The following is a 17,316-nucleotide window of genomic DNA, read 5'->3' as shown; positions in this document are numbered from 1 at the left end:
ATACATGAAAACTTGTACACACACAACCAAATGTCGTTGTGGATATCTACATATAGAAAAATATTAGATTCCTTTATTAATTTGCATTGTGGAGATTGTCTTTGTAGGATGAAGACAAGGCAGTAATTTGACTATTTTATATATTACAAATAATTTTATTTGTTTTGTATATTATGTACAAACTTACAAAAATTTAAACTAAGATGGCAATATGTGACTAAAACGCACACATGTCACATTATATCACTTACATTAAAGGCACAAGCATAAAAACATACATTCCCAAAACCCTAGCTTACTAGACCAATAAACTGCTCAGTCAAAACAGTCAATTTTCTTTGTGTATGTAAAAACAAAACCATGTTCTATGTAATAAAGTATTGCTTCAAAAAAATACATAAAGTTTGCACACAAATTGTAGTGAAGACAAAAATGCATGCATCAAGGCCAACTGCACTAACAATTTGTGTTATACTCAATAATTTTTGAACTCTTTGTGTTGAAAGTCCTTTAAGAAGCATTAATACATTTTCAAAATTTGTATTAGCTGGTTTTGGAAACCAATATATCTTCGTGCCAGCGTAGGTAACAAGGGGCAGAAAGAAATAAGTACTTTCAATTGTTAACAACGAAAAGTAGTAAAGAATCTGAATAAACAAAGACAGAAGCACTATGTCATACTTATAAGAAACGAGATTATCTATCAATGACGATTTTGATAGAGAATCTGTGTTTGCAGTTGGAAATTTAGGTGGCAATAAAGATGCCAAGTCATTGATTACCTCTTCTTGAATTGTTGGAATTTCTTCTGTAGTTGTGACCAAGCATTCTTCAGTTTGTATAGAAGAACTTATTACTCCGTTACATAATGAAGCTTTACTGCTGCACTCTGAGGGATTTATATCCTGATAATCTGGCGTTGAAGTATGAACAGGTGATTCTGCAATAACAACAAAGCATGTTTATGGGATTTAAAGTATCAATAACAAGATCGTTTATGATAGAAGGAAGAATATGTACCTCTACAGCTATCATCGTTGGCTTTTCCTGATATACGTTGAAGTCTATTTTGAGAATTTTCTAATATTTTTCTCCTACGTGCTTCGCGACGTGCTAGCGCTGCATCAGCCATATTAGCAATTTAATTTGACAATTTTTGACAGATGACCAGATAATGTCATGATTGATGTCATGTATTTTGTGACTGTTGTCCATAAACAATATCCATAATGGCTGAATACTCGGTTTTTATACTTAAAATTTTTTTTAGTTCTCAAATATCGATTTGATTTGATAGTTATAGTGATCTCTCGATTTAATCCCGACTTGCCTAGATTCCCGACTTTATAATTGAGAATAATAATTAAAAATATATTGGTCTTTGTCATATAGGTTTAATAAATAACATAGATTCTTTCTACTTCTGATGAATTACAAAAATCCATTATCCGATAAATCATAAAATCGAATTTAAATTAATAAAGCTTTATTTGAAACTCGGAATTTAATATTTTTTTGTGATTCCTTTTTTAATGGCACCTAATAGATACGAGCATTAAAAATGAATGTTGTGGATATTTACAATAAATATTTTATAAACCATTAATAATATATGCTTTAATAAATTAAAAATATTTAAACAATTTCATGAAGCATCGTTTAATTATAAGTTTAAAATAAGAAAATAAAAATTAAGAGCCTTGCACAACCGGAAGTTTGTGTGTTGTCCACCCGCTAATAACGCCAAAGAGGATTATTGTTTGGCGCCTTTCGAGGCCCGGTCGGTTTTTGTATTTAATATTATTATAAATCAGCGAACTTAAAGTTCGCTTTTAGGTTTAAATATGGGTGATAAAGGCGATGGAGGTAAATCATTAATTACAAATAACATTACAGCATGTTTATATTGAATGGGCCAAAGGCACTATAACGACAAGCGATGGCTTTGATTTTTTTGGTTATTAGCAGGTAATGAATGTGCCCTATTGGTTTAATTTCTTGTTCTAGAAACATTTGATGATGCAGTGGAAGAAAGGGTTATTAACGAAGAATATAAAATATGGAAAAAGAATACACCGTTTCTATACGACTTGGTCATGACACACGCTCTTGAATGGCCCTCGCTTACTGCTCAGTGGCTTCCAGATGTGACTCGACCTGAAGGAAAGGATTATTCTGTACACAGGTAACTTAGCTAAGTTAAAGCTTTTGTTTGTTTACCTATTAACAATGTTGAGTAGTTTCTTTTGTGTGGAACCCATGAATGTATTAAAATTATTGGTTTTAGATTAATTTTGGGTACACACACATCAGATGAACAAAATCACTTACTGATTGCCAGTGTTCAGCTTCCAAATGAAGATGCTCAATTTGATGCAAGTCATTATGATAATGACAAGGGTGGTATGTATTTATGTTATTTTATTAACAGATACAAGGTTTCTATAGAATGTAGCTTGTAGCATGGATTTATATTAGGGAAGTTTTTTTACACATAGAGACTATCCATTAAATATCCTCGCTACTTTGAAGGACATGTAACATCAACCAAGTAATTAAAAAGTTTGTTTTTATTTATACATAATATACTTGGTATTCTTTGTCTTATATTACATATCTGTTACATATTTATCTGGGAAATAATGATAGTTATGATTGTATGATACTGGTTTCTTAATAAAACCTATAAACCTGTCAATTATTAATAACATTAATATTATGTTCTTATATTGAAATAAATAATTCTAACATAAAAATTTGATAATTCTTCAAATAATTTATTTCTTTCAGAATTTGGTGGTTTTGGTTCAGTGTCTGGTAAAATAGACATTGAAATTAAAATAAACCATGAAGGTGAAGTCAATCGAGCTCGCTACATGCCACAAAATCCTTGTGTGATTGCCACAAAGACCCCATCGTCAGATGTTCTTGTATTTGATTATACTAAACACCCCTCAAAGCCTGAACCCTCTGGGGAATGTCACCCAGATCTGAGGTATGCTTCTTTTTATGTTGTGCTGCTCTGTCAGCTTTTATTTCTAATTAAAATTTGCCTTAAAAATGAAAAAATGCTATTTTAGATTTCTTTGTAATTAACTTTAATTTTGAAGGTGTATCGTTCCATTTTATTTATTTTGTTTTTTTGTTGTACAACAGGTTGCGAGGCCACCAAAAAGAAGGTTATGGACTCTCATGGAATCCAAATTTGAATGGATATCTTCTATCTGCTAGGTAAGTGAAGTATGATTTTTCTTATCAATAATGTTCTTCATACATTTGTTTTTCATTATATTTAGGAAAGTTGTTATTAAACATTCCTTTCTTTCAAAAATTAAATATCTTTTCCACACACAAGATGAATTAAAATACTCTTATACCTTACAGTGATGATCACACAATCTGCCTCTGGGACATCAACGCTACTCCTAAAGAAGGTCGGGTGATAGAAGCGAAGTCAGTGTTCACCGGACACACGGCGGTGGTGGAGGATGTCGCGTGGCACCTCCTTCACGAGTCCCTGTTCGGGTCTGTCGCTGACGACCAGAAATTAATGATATGGGACACACGGTTAGTGTCAGTTTCTTTGATATTTTTTGTAGCATAGATATTTAAGGTGGAATTAGATAATTCATTGCATTTTATCGTTTCTGGATTGTTGATATTGTCTCTGCTTGAAACAGGATAACAACTATTTAAAATTTAAAAACTTGCATGTTTACCTGAGTGGAGCCAGGTTGAACAGATGAGACTTAGTATAAACAAAACTAAGAACGATATATCGAAAACAAGATATAGGTGATTTAAAGTTCATGAGGTCACCTTGTAATGTGTGATAAAAATAGCAATTTATGAATTACCTCTCATTATTATCTAATAAGGTTCAATGTATGCAGAAATGAATTTATAAAATGCAACCTGAACGTTAGTTAATTTTGATTATGTTTAGTTGGTTTATTATCCAAAAACGAAATAACTTATATAGTTTAACTTTAAAAAAAGAAGCAATTGCAATGTAACATACAAACTGAAATATTATAATGAAATACATCTATCACCATAACCACTAAAAATCATTACTATAACAAGGTATTAAATGTACTAAAAATCCAAAATTCAAAATGGTTTATTTGGATCGAAAAATAAAAGTATACATAAACTGAAATGACACCCATAAAAGCTTAAATTTGCTGTTGCATAAGCTCGAACGGCCGCTTCATCAACTTATTTCATTGCAACTTGAAATGAGTTCCACCTATTAACAATTTAAACAATAGTATTCACTAAAATAGAGAAACAGCATTTTAAATTTTAGACAAAAATTTGGAGTTGAAATTGAACCTCTTATTATTATCAGCCCATATATTTTCCCACTGCTGGGACACAGACTTTTTAATTCTCGTACATGCCGGTTTCCTCACGATGTTTTCCTTCACTGCTTCGAGCAGTTGTGATTTTATCCACATGTACAGATAAATTGAAAAAAAAAATTTATTTTCTGGACGCTCGCATGATTTCGAACCCCGACTTATCGATTTTTGAAGAACCTTATTAAACTAGGTAAGAATTTGTTTTATGAGTGTATTTTATTTACAGGTGTAACAATACATCTAAACCATCTCACACAGTAGACGCGCACACCGCAGAAGTGAACTGTCTCAGCTTTAATCCCTACTCTGAGTTCATATTGGCCACTGGCAGTGCTGACAAGACAGTATGTAGACTACTTTAATAATTAGATTATGATATTTTTGTCATTGTGCTTGATGATTTGTATTGTTTAAGGAATAAAATAAAGATACTTTTAGAGTGATCTCATGCAGTTTTTAGATCAAGTGCTTTTTAATGTTACTGCAGATTTGGAGATTATATCATATTTTGAAATTATAAAATAATCTGTTTTTAGGTTGCATTGTGGGATCTCCGCAATCTAAAATTAAAACTGCACTCATTTGAATCACACAAAGATGAAATATTCCAAGTGCAATGGTCTCCGCACAACGAGACTATTCTTGCGAGCAGTGGTACTGATAGGAGGTAAAGTTTTACAGGAACTGGCTGATCCATTTCAAAAGGAATATTATTTTTAAAATACTTTTGCAATATTTTACGTTGCTTGTAATTTGATTGTGTTTCTATTAATCGTCAATAAATGGACGATGCAACACAAAAACAATTTTTAACTATGAACCAGTGGTTCGTGAAATTAGCGCGCCCTACCGCAACCTACAAATATCGCTTCAGCGCTTTGTATATAATTATCAAATGCAAACATTATTTTTAAAGAATTATTAAAAAGTGAATGAAGAACATTGTTATATTTATTTGTAATTAAAAAAGAAGAAACATTTTTCATCAATCTTAATATACAAAAATCCAGTGTCATGATGTATGTTCCCAATGAACTTTACCATCTCAACCGATTTTGATGAAATTTGACATTTTATGTGTAATTTGGTCCAACTTAAGATAGTTAGGTAGAAGATTTTATTTCGATTAATTATCCCAATAATTTATAATCTTAATATTTTTAATTATTACTCAGCCCCATCAACGAGTAGCCGGTATGCTAGTTTCGTATATAAAAGCAAAAATGCAGAGAAAAAAATTATAAAATCTACATGTCATGTTACCAGACTTCACGTGTGGGACTTATCCAAGATTGGTGAAGAGCAAACAGCTGAAGATGCTGAGGACGGTCCACCGGAGCTGCTGTTCATCCACGGAGGCCACACCGCCAAGATCTCTGATTTCTCCTGGAACCCCAATGAGCCATGGGTCATTTGCTCAGTCTCTGAGGATAATATTATGCAGGTCACTGTATTTTCTATTCTTTAAAAAATGTGAAAGAGTTTACATAAACCTTTTCATAGAAAGGCGAACTAATTATTTAAAATAAGTTTGATGTTGAAGCCAAAATCATTAAATGAGCAAAATTACAATGATTTTCAGTGACTCACAAATTTTTACTACACCTATAAATTTTCATCAATTTCTTACTTTTATTCATTTTTAAATGTATATGTATTCCTTCAGGTGTGGCAAATGGCTGAGAACATTTACAACGACGAAGAACCAGAGACACCGGCTTCGGAACTCGAGTCTGGAGTCAACGTGAACCACGGCTAACTACTCAGCCTACTGCCCATATAATGATGTCTACATTTCTTACAAACTGTAAAATTACATTCACACTTGTTCGATACACTATTGGTAAATAAATTATTGTATAAATAAATGTAAAATTTTAAATTATAAAACTGTTGTGCATTCAGAATATATTCATGGCGTCTGGTTCTCAAATCGCGTTCGAGCACAAAGTATTTTGTCTATTTGCATTTAAAATGCAAGCCGGTATTGATATTAGGATTTTGTTTTCTATGTTAAATTCAGTATTTTAATATCCTTAAGTTGGATTCCATTGTGTAATTTAGAAGTTAGAAAATACTAACAATTTCGTAAACTATTATATTTAATCTACATTACTATATTTTGGTGAACATTCTGAAGTTTATAAATTTTTATTGCATTTTGAAAGTGAAAAATAGCCATAAACATAAGCTGTGCTTTGAACTTTTTATCTCAAACCTTGTCAAAGGCAATATCAATTTATTTTTATTTACTAGAGCATGTTTAATATTGTTTTGTTCCTTTTCCTTGTAACATCAGTTTTAGTTTAGATAACGTATAACAATTACAAGGCTTATCATACTAATGAATTTTGAATGAATAAAATGATCTCTCGACTAATTTATTTCTAAGAATTGTCTTCGGGATGGGTCCTTACTTGAGGATATATTGGAAAATTTAAAAGCCAACGTCAATTCGCCTTACAAGTTTATTTGCGCTGGAATCTCGTTTTAAGTTCGGTTTTTTCTTGCAAGTGGTAGTGCAAACATTATGTTACATAAAGGTTTCACAATTGAAGTTACGGCTATATTTGGGCCTACATTTAACATTTTATCGGATAAGTAGAATTTTTAAGGTAACAATATGTGTCGTAAGGGTTCAGCATGCAGTCATAGTTGAAGATTCCATTTTAATTTATTAAGTTATTGTAAGTCACACCGATGTTATTTACAAATACCGTCACATTTATACTGGTGGCGCGACTGACCGATTCTTTTTAATGTTAATGCAGTAATTGAACATAATTTTAGGTTCTGCTAATAATGATACGAAATAAAATTACGATGATAATAATTCATGTTGTTTTATTGTTTACTTTTATTACAAAAAAAGGCGCTCCTATTCATTTGTTTCAATCGATTAAGGGTTATTGGATTTATCAATGCCGTGGAGTTCATTCAGTTCCACAATGTGATATTGTTCACTTTAAAATAACGATACATTTTATGACAAGCAAAAATATATAAGCAATTATAATTCATGATAAGAAATACAATGGGGGAGGATAATTACATCGTGCAAATTGAAAATAAATATGAGTTCACAAGGACACGCGAATCTAAAATTAACATAATATCGATTTGTTTGTTCATGTTAAGGGTAGGGCTTCGTGTCGTCATATGCACCACACCTTTGTCGCTTTATGGGCTTGCTTTCCAAATGGGATGACTAAAGAGCTTTCAAAATAATTAAAGTTAGTTAACGACCGAGCGTAACAGCGTCGCTATGTTATTCTGTGCGGTTCTTATAAAATGCTTTTTTACATTGGTCATTGCAAAACGAAGTAGTAGTTATGGCAGTGGCGTGGGGTATCCACATCAGACCCATACAAAATATTCAAGTAACGGGGTAGGTCAATCGACACGACATTCGTATCCTCAAAGTACAGGTTTATCTGGTAACAGAGGTAGTGGTTACAACAGCTACCACAGAAGTGAGGTGCATCATCATTACCACTACAATCCACCTCAACAAATAAATTATGGCTCGACATCTCATCCTGTGTACCACGGCACACCTCCTGTTTACGTTTATGAGTATAGAGATTCAGGAAGTCGCTTTGATACCTTATTAACCGGTCTCGCTTTATACAATTTGGGCAGAATGAGCCAAAGTCATAACAATCACGATTATTATAATAGAGATTATAGAAGTTCACCAGGAGAGACTTGCAAATTAGGAATAAGTAAGAATAATGGTGAATATGAAGAGACTCGAATCGATTGTAAGTTGATATCTAGTTTTATTTGGGAAGCTAAAGGAGATACCCACAATTCTGCATCTAAAACCGTCACTACTGTCCATTCGAGCAATTTTACAAAAATTGTTTCGGCAAATGAAACTAAAGAAATTATTGTTTCTCAAGATACCACTACAACCAATGCCGTAGATGTAAAAGGGCCGTCTATAAAAGTTGTTGATGGAATGAGCTGCTTCATGATACGTATATCTAGAGACTCTGTTTTAAAAAGAAAAGTTGATTGTGGATTATTGCAAACTTATGCTACACGCTCTTTATATAGCCATGCCATTAAGTTAAAAATTTCATACTTTGTCGAATTTGGGTGCTTACTAGCTTTATATTATCTAAGATTTGTATTTTTTTAACTTTACATTGAAATAAAATATCTTTATGAAATTGCATTCTTTATTAAAAACAATTGAGCGTATTCTGTATTTTATTAAAAGATTAGAAAATATAAGTACCTAAAAGAATAAGTACAAACTAGACAGTAATTTTATCGGAAAATAATTTCGGAAGATTTTGCCAGCATTGATGATATTTTGCATCCAATTTCTGGCAAGTTTCCAAACCCCATTTTGTTACGGCCATGCTTAGTGACGACTCAAACATGAAAGCCTGTTGAAAAAATAAAAAAAATTAATGTATTAAAACTACTACTACTATTCAACTCACAAACAAAGAATAAACTAAAAGCAGCAAGTATTATCTTTAACAATACCTGAGTGCCAACAGCAATCTTTTGCGGTACTAATTCAGCAGAAGAAGCTGCTTGGAAACATTGTGCGTCAGGACCGTGTGGTGTCATCATAGAGTGCAGTGAAGCACCTCCCGGGGAGAAACCACCTTCTTTAGCCTCATATGATCCCAGGATGAGACCCATAAACTCGCTCATACAGTTCCCTGTTAAAAATTGATGTGTATATACGAACTCATCAATAGTAAATATTTAAATTTCTCTAAAGTGGATTGATAATACATAAAGGTACTTTACTAGTAAGTTTTTACAGTTAATTTAATTGATGCAAGCAGTTTTCTTACTGTGATAGTATGGAGGTCTAAATGTATTTTCTTGAACGGACCACCTAGGCGGGAATATCACAAAATCTGCAATTGCCACGCCTGGCTTGGTTGACTGACATGTTAACACGGTAAAAATCGAAGGATCCTAAAAAGAAAATATAATCATCAAATAATATGTTATACAAGTATCTACGAAATGCATTAATTTTCTACGCCTTTTACAGGAGATCCATAGGCTATTTAAAATTCATAAAAGTTATAAATACATACATCTGTGAAAAATAATTCTTAGGCACATTGTCTTTCATTCAATGAGGAATAAGGTAAACCAATTACATACACAGTGGTCAAATGAAACAGAATTGATGACCATAAACTTGCTCAGGTCATATTTGTATGGCACGTAGTTGCCGTGCCAGGCCACCACATCGAACGGAGAGTGGTTTTGCTCAGCTTCAAACAGCCGTCCTTGATATTTGCTTATTATTTTAAATCCTGAAAATTTATAAATTTCAGTTGAAATAAGAAAAACTTTGTAAAAGCGTTTTCATAGTTACACTTTAACTTTAAACAGGGTAATAAAAGTTCCTACCAGGAATTTCTTCGTCATGATAACAAGCCACAGGTGTAAGGAAGTCACGGGGATTTGCCAAACCATTCGCGCCGATAGGTCCAAGGTCTGGTAGTTTGAAATGACCATCAAATACTTCTAGTATATAACCTCTGAAAACAAGTTTATTAAAATTAATATGGTAGCTATATATATTAATTCAAAGCAATATCATAAATTAATGGGATAAAAATATTATGATATTTATAAATTCAAGTATCGCTTTTGACAGACCTTAAGGTGTATTTAAAATTTACGTGTTGGAAAAGTTTACGTTTTTAAAGCGTACTATTTTACGAAAAGCATTTTTTTCAATGTGTAATTGTATAATATTTTGTTCAATGAGACGAAGGCTCACAAAATTAAAGGTTATGGAAAATTCTACACTACATAGTAAAAAGCACAGTCGCTTCCCGCGTCTGTCCCTATCATTCCATATGGACAGACGCGGGAAGTGACTTCAACTGTTAAAACTAAAAAACGGATTCAAACGGGGATTTTTTTATGGGAAGTGTGGTTCAAGAGTGAGGTTTATAAGTATAACAACATATATTAAATTATTCCGAATTTACATATGTGAAGCCGCGGACAAAAACTACTTAACATACCTAGTAGGTCCATCAACTGCAACTGCAAATCTCATTCCAAGTTGAATCACTGCAATCTCATTAGGTGCAACCTCCATTTTTCCAAATTCAGTAGTTATCTGTAAAACTCCTTGCTGTGGCACTAAAGGCAGGAAATATTACATAGGTATTATTGAATCATTGAAAATTTTATATTTGAAAATTTATTTTTTTTAAGTAAAAAAGGTAGACTAGGTAATCTATTTTCGTTGTTTTATTCAACGTGTTTAATTTATTAATAATGTAAGTATACAGTTAATACACTGTATATCTCAGGTATAAAGTTAAATTTTATTAAAAAATTTGAAATTGCAATTAATAAATTTAAATTTATAGACTGTAAATGTATAATATAATACTTATTGCTATATAGTATATACTAAACGATTTTAACTAGGGTTACATTACCTTACCTTAATGTCTAGTATTCTGTATGTAACACGTAAATTTTTAAGTCTAAATGTACGGAAATTACCAATAAGCAAATCTCCATCGCTGCTGTAAAAGGCGCTTTTGTCCATAGAGGCATTGCAAAGATACATATGAATAGCAATGCCGTGTCGAGATCGCGGTTCTCCAGCTCCGCACACCGTGTGTAGTCCTGCTACAAAGTCCACATTCCCTTCAGATGGAATGTCGAATGGCATCCAACGGAACTATTATAAAAGAAATGGTAATTATAGTACTATATAGGCACTTATTCCAATTCAAAGGTCATGTAAAATTTTCTGTTATTGCAGAATTATACGTAAAAGTTGTACCAAACGGATTAAGCGTAATGTTTTTACCTGATTAGGATCAGCTTCCACTTCATCCCAATTGTGTGTGAGATACTTAGCAACACTGGAGCGTGCGAATGGCTTATGGACTACTGAAGGACGAATTCTGAAACCACAAGACATTATTTATTTGATATATCAATACAAATTTTACATATTGCAAGAACTATATATAAATAACAACTAATATGCAGGTGCTAAGATGCGAGTTATCTACTATACCTGGCTAGTCGCTTAGGTCAGTATTTTGAAAAGTATTGAGATAGGTAGCATAATATGATGTAACATATTTCCCTACCCTCAATACAGGCTAGCATAGTATTGGTGATGTAGTACTCTCGCAAGTAATCTTATTAAGCCGAATGTATGTGAAAATATATACATTTTTGTTAATATTGCGTTGTTGTGCACAAACATATGGTTACTTACTGTACTATTGATACATTATTTATTGATCATAAAATTATAATGTAAAATTTTGTCTCTGAGGATGCGCGTCTGTAATTATTTTGACTGACCTATATAACCACGACCTCTTGTTGTCATGTCTCGGAGCGGTGAAAGCACTCCCGGAGAGTTGTTCAGCATACAGTCCATACGCACACTTTTGTGGACTGTTCTGACCTTCCGGCAATGCTCCTGGCCTTCGAGGATCTTCACTTGCAAACTCCGAACCGAAGCCGGATAGGTACTGAGGTTTTACGATAAATAGATATATGTAATAGCTCAATTTAAGAATAGATTTTTATTCTTCAATACCTTAAATGATTAAGTTTATGCAGTTAAATAAATGATTTTAGTCTTATGATTGCGTATGGATTTTTTATTTATTTTCTATGAAAACCATATGATTACATACGTAATTGTGTTAATTGTGGTTTAACTTACCTTTAATCCCGACATTTTGTCAAGCTCGCGTAAAAGATAATGCGAGAATGGTGTGATTTAAGCTGAATAATAAAAACCTTTGCTAGTATGCTAATCAGTCCGGTTGGTGTGATAACAGGTTTGAGTACAAAACAACATCACAGGTACCTACGTAGTAGAATTATCCAGTAAATATCAATGCGACATTCCTGTTTTAACGTCGCCACACCATGTAGTTTATTGTAAAATTAAAGAGCTACCAAAGATCATATAGGTATTTTGTGTATCTACTGTTTGTTAACAACATACAGATAATGTCACGACAAACATCTGATAAAGAATTATTTTGTTTACTTGACATGAGGATCACTATTGTCTTTTTATGTTATTGCCCAAGATTGGGTAAAATTTCTGTACTATCACGTATGATGTAGAAAAGGGTAGACGGATTTTGATGTGGTCCTCTATATATCGTGCATATTAATCCTACTCATATTATAAAGTGTGCGTTTAAGAGGATGGATGTATGATTGTTACTCATTTATGCGAAATCTACTGAACGGATTTTCATTATACACATTCATCTCGATAAGATGATTATACTTGGTTTCTTATCTGTTCCTATTCGAAAATATTATACCCAAGAACACCTGCCATCGGGCGAGGGCCCAGATCAGTTTTGTTTGACTTCTAAAATGGTACCAGAGTACATAAGTCAAATGGTACTAATGATGGAATTACATACAGGCTTCAACTCCCATTAGTAACCTTTCATGACTAATTAACTAAAAATTTTAATACATTACGTTAAATTTATTGTTAATAATTGTAGAATTTTATATTCTAACTTTTCCTTACTTTACCGTATCTAAAGTTAATCTTGTTCAATCGAGTAGTAGCTAGAACAGCCATAAATAACGCAATAGGTATAAAAACTAAAACAAGTTCTTCCGCAAATATTTATTATGCAATTCATGAACAATATAATGTCAAGCAATTAAATATGTATGATTATAGAACAATTATTATCCTGTACACTTTATTGATATTGAATGAGACAAAACAAAAACAACATAATCGTAGAATCGAGTATTTCATATTTTCTGTACCTATACGACAAATTCATAAATTATCATAATTATATTCATATATATTGTACTATTCGGAATGCTATAAATATAAAACACGTATAACACTTATGAAAACAAGAAAAAATATGTAAATTAAATGAAATGATCCAAAATATCATGACATTTCATAGAACAAACATGATTTTAGTATATTATATGCGACACACTTCTTTAATTTCACTGAAGAACATTAAACAAAATAAATACAATGTATATTCTCTATTTAACACAATCGGCTGTAAATCAATAAGTAACAAAAATAGCAATCTCAATAATTATTCCTTAATAAGAAACAGATATAATAGTTAAAATTAAATTTAAATGCGTCTCATTCAAAAGCGATTACATATTGGTTTCGTACACAATAAATATTTTTTATATGGTATATATCATTAATTATGAATTAACCTTTACACAGAAACTGTGAGCGAGATATCAACATTATTATTGTTCTTATTAATACTTGAAACTCAGTTCGGAAGATATTGTCATACAAATTCGCGCCTAAGTGATAGCATGTTTGGCAAGAAACAAATAAACATAGCCGAAAAATGTTTACTTGAGCCAATAATGAAACATATCGCAATCGCATGTCATCTCTTTCACACTTTCCTTGTCTGATACTGTTTGCGTTTGTAATACCTACCGATATTTCGTGTCATTATAGAATTAAATATATTCTTTCTCATTTTAATTGGAATGTTTGAAAATAACCAAAATTTCTTTCCACAAACGTAGTATATAATTATATTCCTTAACATTTGAGAAGTGTGAATTTCATGTATGATTCGCAATTGGTCGCTTTTTTATTATGTACCCTATTGACTCAAATTACAAAAGCGTTTGAAATTATTCCAGATAATTCGACATCAATACTAAATATTTCGATGTGAACACATATCGCAACTAATGACATTGAATTATTATTCAATAGCAAAGTTATTTATAAGAAACATTGTAAAATATATGTATACAGCTAATAAAAATTATTGAGTATTTTTTGCACAAAATAAGAAAATTACATTATGAATAAACAATAGGAATGTAATCAATTGTAAAAAGCGTTTAGTTAGCAATTCCCTTTTCTATCAACATCATTAGTTGTGATATTCAACTTCCAACTCAGCCAACACAATGCAATCACCATTTAATAAACACCTAATAAGCTAAAACCAAACTTAAAACAATTAAAACTTAATGGTAAACACGAATCACAGTCGCGTAACAAGTTTACATAGCGTAGTACACACAAACGAATTTTATTATAACTTAAATTAATTTGACTATATTTGTAGGCAGTTAAACAATTAATGTGCACCTTGTAAATTAAATTTAAAGTACATAATCCATAATTTGGAATACAATCACTGAGATATTGCGTTTTAATATGAACTGGTATCATTAAAAATAGAAAAATAGTTATAAGAAAGAGATGGCATAGACAAAACAATATTTACAAAATTTCTCAACTGCGGCAAACTAACTGGTTTTATGCAAAACCTTTTGTGTTTCCGAATATATTTGCTTTGTATGCAAAATCAACACCAATAACTATTTAAAAACAATTTCTAATGAACCAAGTTATAAATACATTATAAAAATCAAGTGCCCCTCAGCTACCATAATTAAAATATAATATGGAGCAAATTAAACATATTGTCACAGATTAAAAACACATAATAAAATATTGAATCGGCGAGGCACTTATCTAAACCCTACCTATACACAGATTAATATCACATTGCTGATAATTCAGCCCCGAAACATGCATAATGATATCATACATTGATATTTGATACTATGATTATGAAACACGTTAATAAAAAAAATATAGAAAGAGAAATTTTCGACTATATTTCCCCATTCGATTTCCAAACATGCAAAGTTTAGATCTAAAAACGACGAATCCATTAAATGAAGCTTTAAAAACTAAAGCCAAAAAAGGTTTCGCGATGGTACAATTTCACGATAAATTCTACAAAGCGCAGCCACAACACAAAGCTATCTTATTCTGTAAAACTTGAAATGATTTCATACATAATGCATAAATAAATATAATTCCTTTTTTAAAAATCCAATCATAAAATCAAGTTTCAGAATAACTTACGTATTGTCCTAATTGGTTAACATTCGTACGAAGTTAAACATTTCCCAGAAATAAATTCTTGATTATTACCACCACATTTTTACTGACACGATTTACATTGCAATACCATGGAAGAAAAGTAAAATAATTAATGTTATATATTATTATTAATGTATTAAATATTAATCATTGCAAATAATAATAGCAAAAGAAAAACCACTTAATCTTTTTAAATATAGGAAGACACAGGGTTTCTTGATTAATTTACAACGTACGAATATTCACCAACCATGCAAAAAACCCAACAAAAATCAGTCTCTTTAAAACATTCCATCGAAATACAAATGGGGATACTAAAATTAAGCAGATACGAACCAGCGTATTCGGAAAATAACAGTCTATACATCTTCGCATATACCATACGCTCACTTGGAGAAAAGAGATCCGATATCACGAACACAAATAAAAAAATAAATAAATAATTTTAGCACATTATCATCTTTGGGATTACATAAACTACTGAGATATTAAGACTTCATTATAATAAGAATACTCTTTAATAATTCAAGTATATTGGAACGGGTATAATACAAACAGTGAATGATGTCTCACTATTTGATTAGATTGAGACAGACATTCACAAAACTTGAGAATGTATTAAAAAAAAAATCCTCAAAAATTTTCTAAATACATTCGCAAGTTTTAACTTGTACCTACGCAGCAACACTAAGTACGTCGCTATTACAATATATCGACTACTAATAACCTCAAAAGCATAATTAATTTACTATACTACATTGTGCTCTGTCCGTTGTTAAACGGAATTACAACTTCATCGAATATTGCACTTAATTGTGATACCATTAACGTCGATTGTTGAATATTTTACAAAATATTTAATAATGTCAATTCAAGTTTAGTTGGCCTAAGGAACGCCAAAGGACATAACAATTATAGATTTTCTAATATCAATTAAATGTTTCTATAATATTTAGTTAAATATCAATCCTGTCACGTGAGAATGTTTCCAAATATATATATGTGTGTAGCATAGACAATAAAATGCAAAAAACACATAGACAGTTCTAGCATAAAAAAAATATGTTATGTATGTTCTGTTTGGTTATGTATGTTTTAAGATTTTAACATTTTTATTATGTTTTCTCATATGTATGACAAAAATTTATACATACAATAAGAAATTTTAAAAATTTTTGTTCATCTTTAATCAATTATATCATTTTAAATATATTTGGAAACATTCTCTTTTCAAATACACAGATGTTGCAAGAAAGATTTATTGATTTACTTTTATTAAGATATTTTTAATGATTATATCCATAAGTATCCATATAAAGGGAACTGTTAACTTGTATTTTTTTTAACTTTTATTTTCCGAATCTCCAAGTGAAGGATCAAATAAGCAACATTTCATTAAAATTTTATTTCGTAAAATTTTGAGCGTATATACGGTAAAAACATCTATAAACAATATTCAATGAGTTGAAGTTAAAACAAAATACAATTATAGTTAAAAAAAAGGTTATATAATTTTTATTTTCTTCTATTAGATAATTTTGAGAGTATATTGTACTGTACTGTACTAATCTGTATCGTAAAACCTCAATTAACAAACTTATTGATTTTGTGACCTTGAGAATAAGGGTTAAGTGGGATAAGTTATATATTTATTTAGACTTAACTCAGACCTTATGTGACCACATGCCTCAAGCGTATTTCTAACTATGTGACCCTTCACTCGGATATTGTGAAGAGGTTTTGTTATTATTTCCAATTGAAGCATTCATTGGTGCGATGGCAGCATATGCGACCATGCGGCTTCATACTTTGCGTGCGCGGCGCTGCACGCTGACTTGGAAGCTTCTACCACACTGAGTGGGAACGGCTCACTCTGTGAAAGGCAAGTATAAGTTTCATAATATAAAGAAAAGTCACTTTTCGCGTATGTCTCTATATACTTAGTCTGGCCATAAATACTGTTACACTTAATTATAAAAAAATATTACATTTGAATTTCGAATCTGT

The 17,316-nt window shown here is 31.3% G+C and overlaps 5 protein-coding genes across 6 annotated transcripts in view; 2 read left to right on the top strand and 3 right to left on the bottom strand.

The window, feature by feature from the left end:
- Positions 1-280, bottom strand: part of LOC119840166 (chromatin assembly factor 1 p55 subunit-like) — a 4,297-nt gene extending 4,017 nt beyond the window's left edge. The window contains exon 1 of the mRNA XM_038366680.1: positions 252-280. Within this exon, the coding sequence (XP_038222608.1) occupies positions 252-280 (29 nt within the window). The remainder of the gene's footprint in view (positions 1-251) is intronic.
- On the bottom strand, positions 7-1,161 carry LOC119839967. Its single transcript, XM_038366435.1, has 2 exons — positions 1,021-1,161; positions 7-940 (listed from the first exon to the last, which is right to left on the bottom strand). Exons 1-2 carry the CDS (start codon positions 1,130-1,132, stop codon positions 366-368), a joined length of 687 nt encoding a protein of 228 aa, XP_038222363.1. The 5' UTR covers positions 1,133-1,161; the 3' UTR covers positions 7-365.
- A 555-nt stretch (positions 1,162-1,716) lies between these two features.
- Positions 1,717-7,200, top strand: LOC119839935 (chromatin assembly factor 1 p55 subunit). 2 transcript variants are annotated; one of them, XM_038366391.1, is made up of 10 exons: positions 1,717-1,866; positions 2,008-2,185; positions 2,288-2,403; positions 2,791-2,995; positions 3,157-3,231; positions 3,385-3,567; positions 4,594-4,711; positions 4,904-5,034; positions 5,634-5,811; positions 6,034-7,200. In XM_038366391.1, exons 1-10 carry the CDS (start codon positions 1,845-1,847, stop codon positions 6,124-6,126), a joined length of 1,299 nt encoding a protein of 432 aa, XP_038222319.1. In that variant the 5' UTR covers positions 1,717-1,844; the 3' UTR covers positions 6,127-7,200. The 2 variants fall into 2 exon arrangements, with proteins under 2 accessions (XP_038222319.1, XP_038222318.1); XM_038366390.1 differs by having other exon boundaries at positions 3,385-3,573.
- Positions 7,201-7,281: 81 nt separating this feature from the next.
- Positions 7,282-8,625, top strand: LOC119840165. Its single transcript, XM_038366679.1, has 2 exons — positions 7,282-8,502; positions 8,596-8,625. Exons 1-2 carry the CDS (start codon positions 7,633-7,635, stop codon positions 8,623-8,625), a joined length of 900 nt encoding a protein of 299 aa, XP_038222607.1. The 5' UTR covers positions 7,282-7,632.
- LOC119839972 (homogentisate 1,2-dioxygenase-like) lies at positions 8,605-12,184 on the bottom strand. The gene is made up of 10 exons (XM_038366442.1): positions 12,076-12,184; positions 11,706-11,878; positions 11,197-11,293; positions 10,884-11,064; positions 10,391-10,511; positions 9,765-9,895; positions 9,513-9,667; positions 9,191-9,317; positions 8,871-9,052; positions 8,605-8,767 (listed from the first exon to the last, which is right to left on the bottom strand). The coding sequence occupies exons 1-10, from the start codon at positions 12,088-12,090 to the stop codon at positions 8,633-8,635; spliced, it is 1,317 nt and encodes a 438-aa protein (XP_038222370.1). The 5' UTR covers positions 12,091-12,184; the 3' UTR covers positions 8,605-8,632.
- Positions 12,185-17,316: the final 5,132 nt, after the last annotated feature.

Source organism: Zerene cesonia, chromosome 5 (assembly GCF_012273895.1).
Source record: "Zerene cesonia ecotype Mississippi chromosome 5, Zerene_cesonia_1.1, whole genome shotgun sequence".
Taxonomy (NCBI): domain Eukaryota; kingdom Metazoa; phylum Arthropoda; class Insecta; order Lepidoptera; family Pieridae; genus Zerene; species Zerene cesonia.
The sequence above is the reverse complement of the archived record's forward strand: the minus strand, read 5'-3'. Positions and strand labels throughout refer to the sequence as shown.

What these genes read in the sequence shown, in the direction of transcription:
- LOC119839967 (XM_038366435.1), bottom strand. Translation starts at nt 1,132, where the DNA reads ATGGCTGATGCAGCGCTAGCACGTCGCGAAGCACGTAGGAGAAAAATA. An exon ending in CAACGATGATAGCTGTAGAG is followed by an intron (nt 941 to 1,020) that starts GTACATATTCTT and finishes TTGTTATTGCAG; the next exon opens with AATCACCTGTTCATACTTCA.
- LOC119839935 (XM_038366390.1), top strand. Translation starts at nt 1,845, where the DNA reads ATGGGTGATAAAGGCGATGGAG. An exon ending in GGGTGATAAAGGCGATGGAG is followed by an intron (nt 1,867 to 2,007) that starts GTAAATCATTAA and finishes TTCTTGTTCTAG; the next exon opens with AAACATTTGATGATGCAGTG. An exon ending in ATATGGGACACACGGTTAGT is followed by an intron (nt 3,574 to 4,593) that starts GTCAGTTTCTTT and finishes TTTTATTTACAG; the next exon opens with GTGTAACAATACATCTAAAC.
- LOC119840165 (XM_038366679.1), top strand. Translation starts at nt 7,633, where the DNA reads ATGTTATTCTGTGCGGTTCTTATAAAATGCTTTTTTACATTGGTCATT. An exon ending in CTTTATATTATCTAAGATTT is followed by an intron (nt 8,503 to 8,595) that starts GTATTTTTTTAA and finishes TTTTATTAAAAG; the next exon opens with ATTAGAAAATATAAGTACCT.
- LOC119839972 (XM_038366442.1), bottom strand. An exon ending in AAGAGGTCGTGGTTATATAG is followed by an intron (nt 11,294 to 11,705) that starts GTCAGTCAAAAT and finishes TTGTGGTTTCAG; the next exon opens with AATTCGTCCTTCAGTAGTCC. An exon ending in GCAGTTGATGGACCTACTAG is followed by an intron (nt 9,896 to 10,390) that starts GTATGTTAAGTA and finishes ACTTGTTTTCAG; the next exon opens with AGGTTATATACTAGAAGTAT.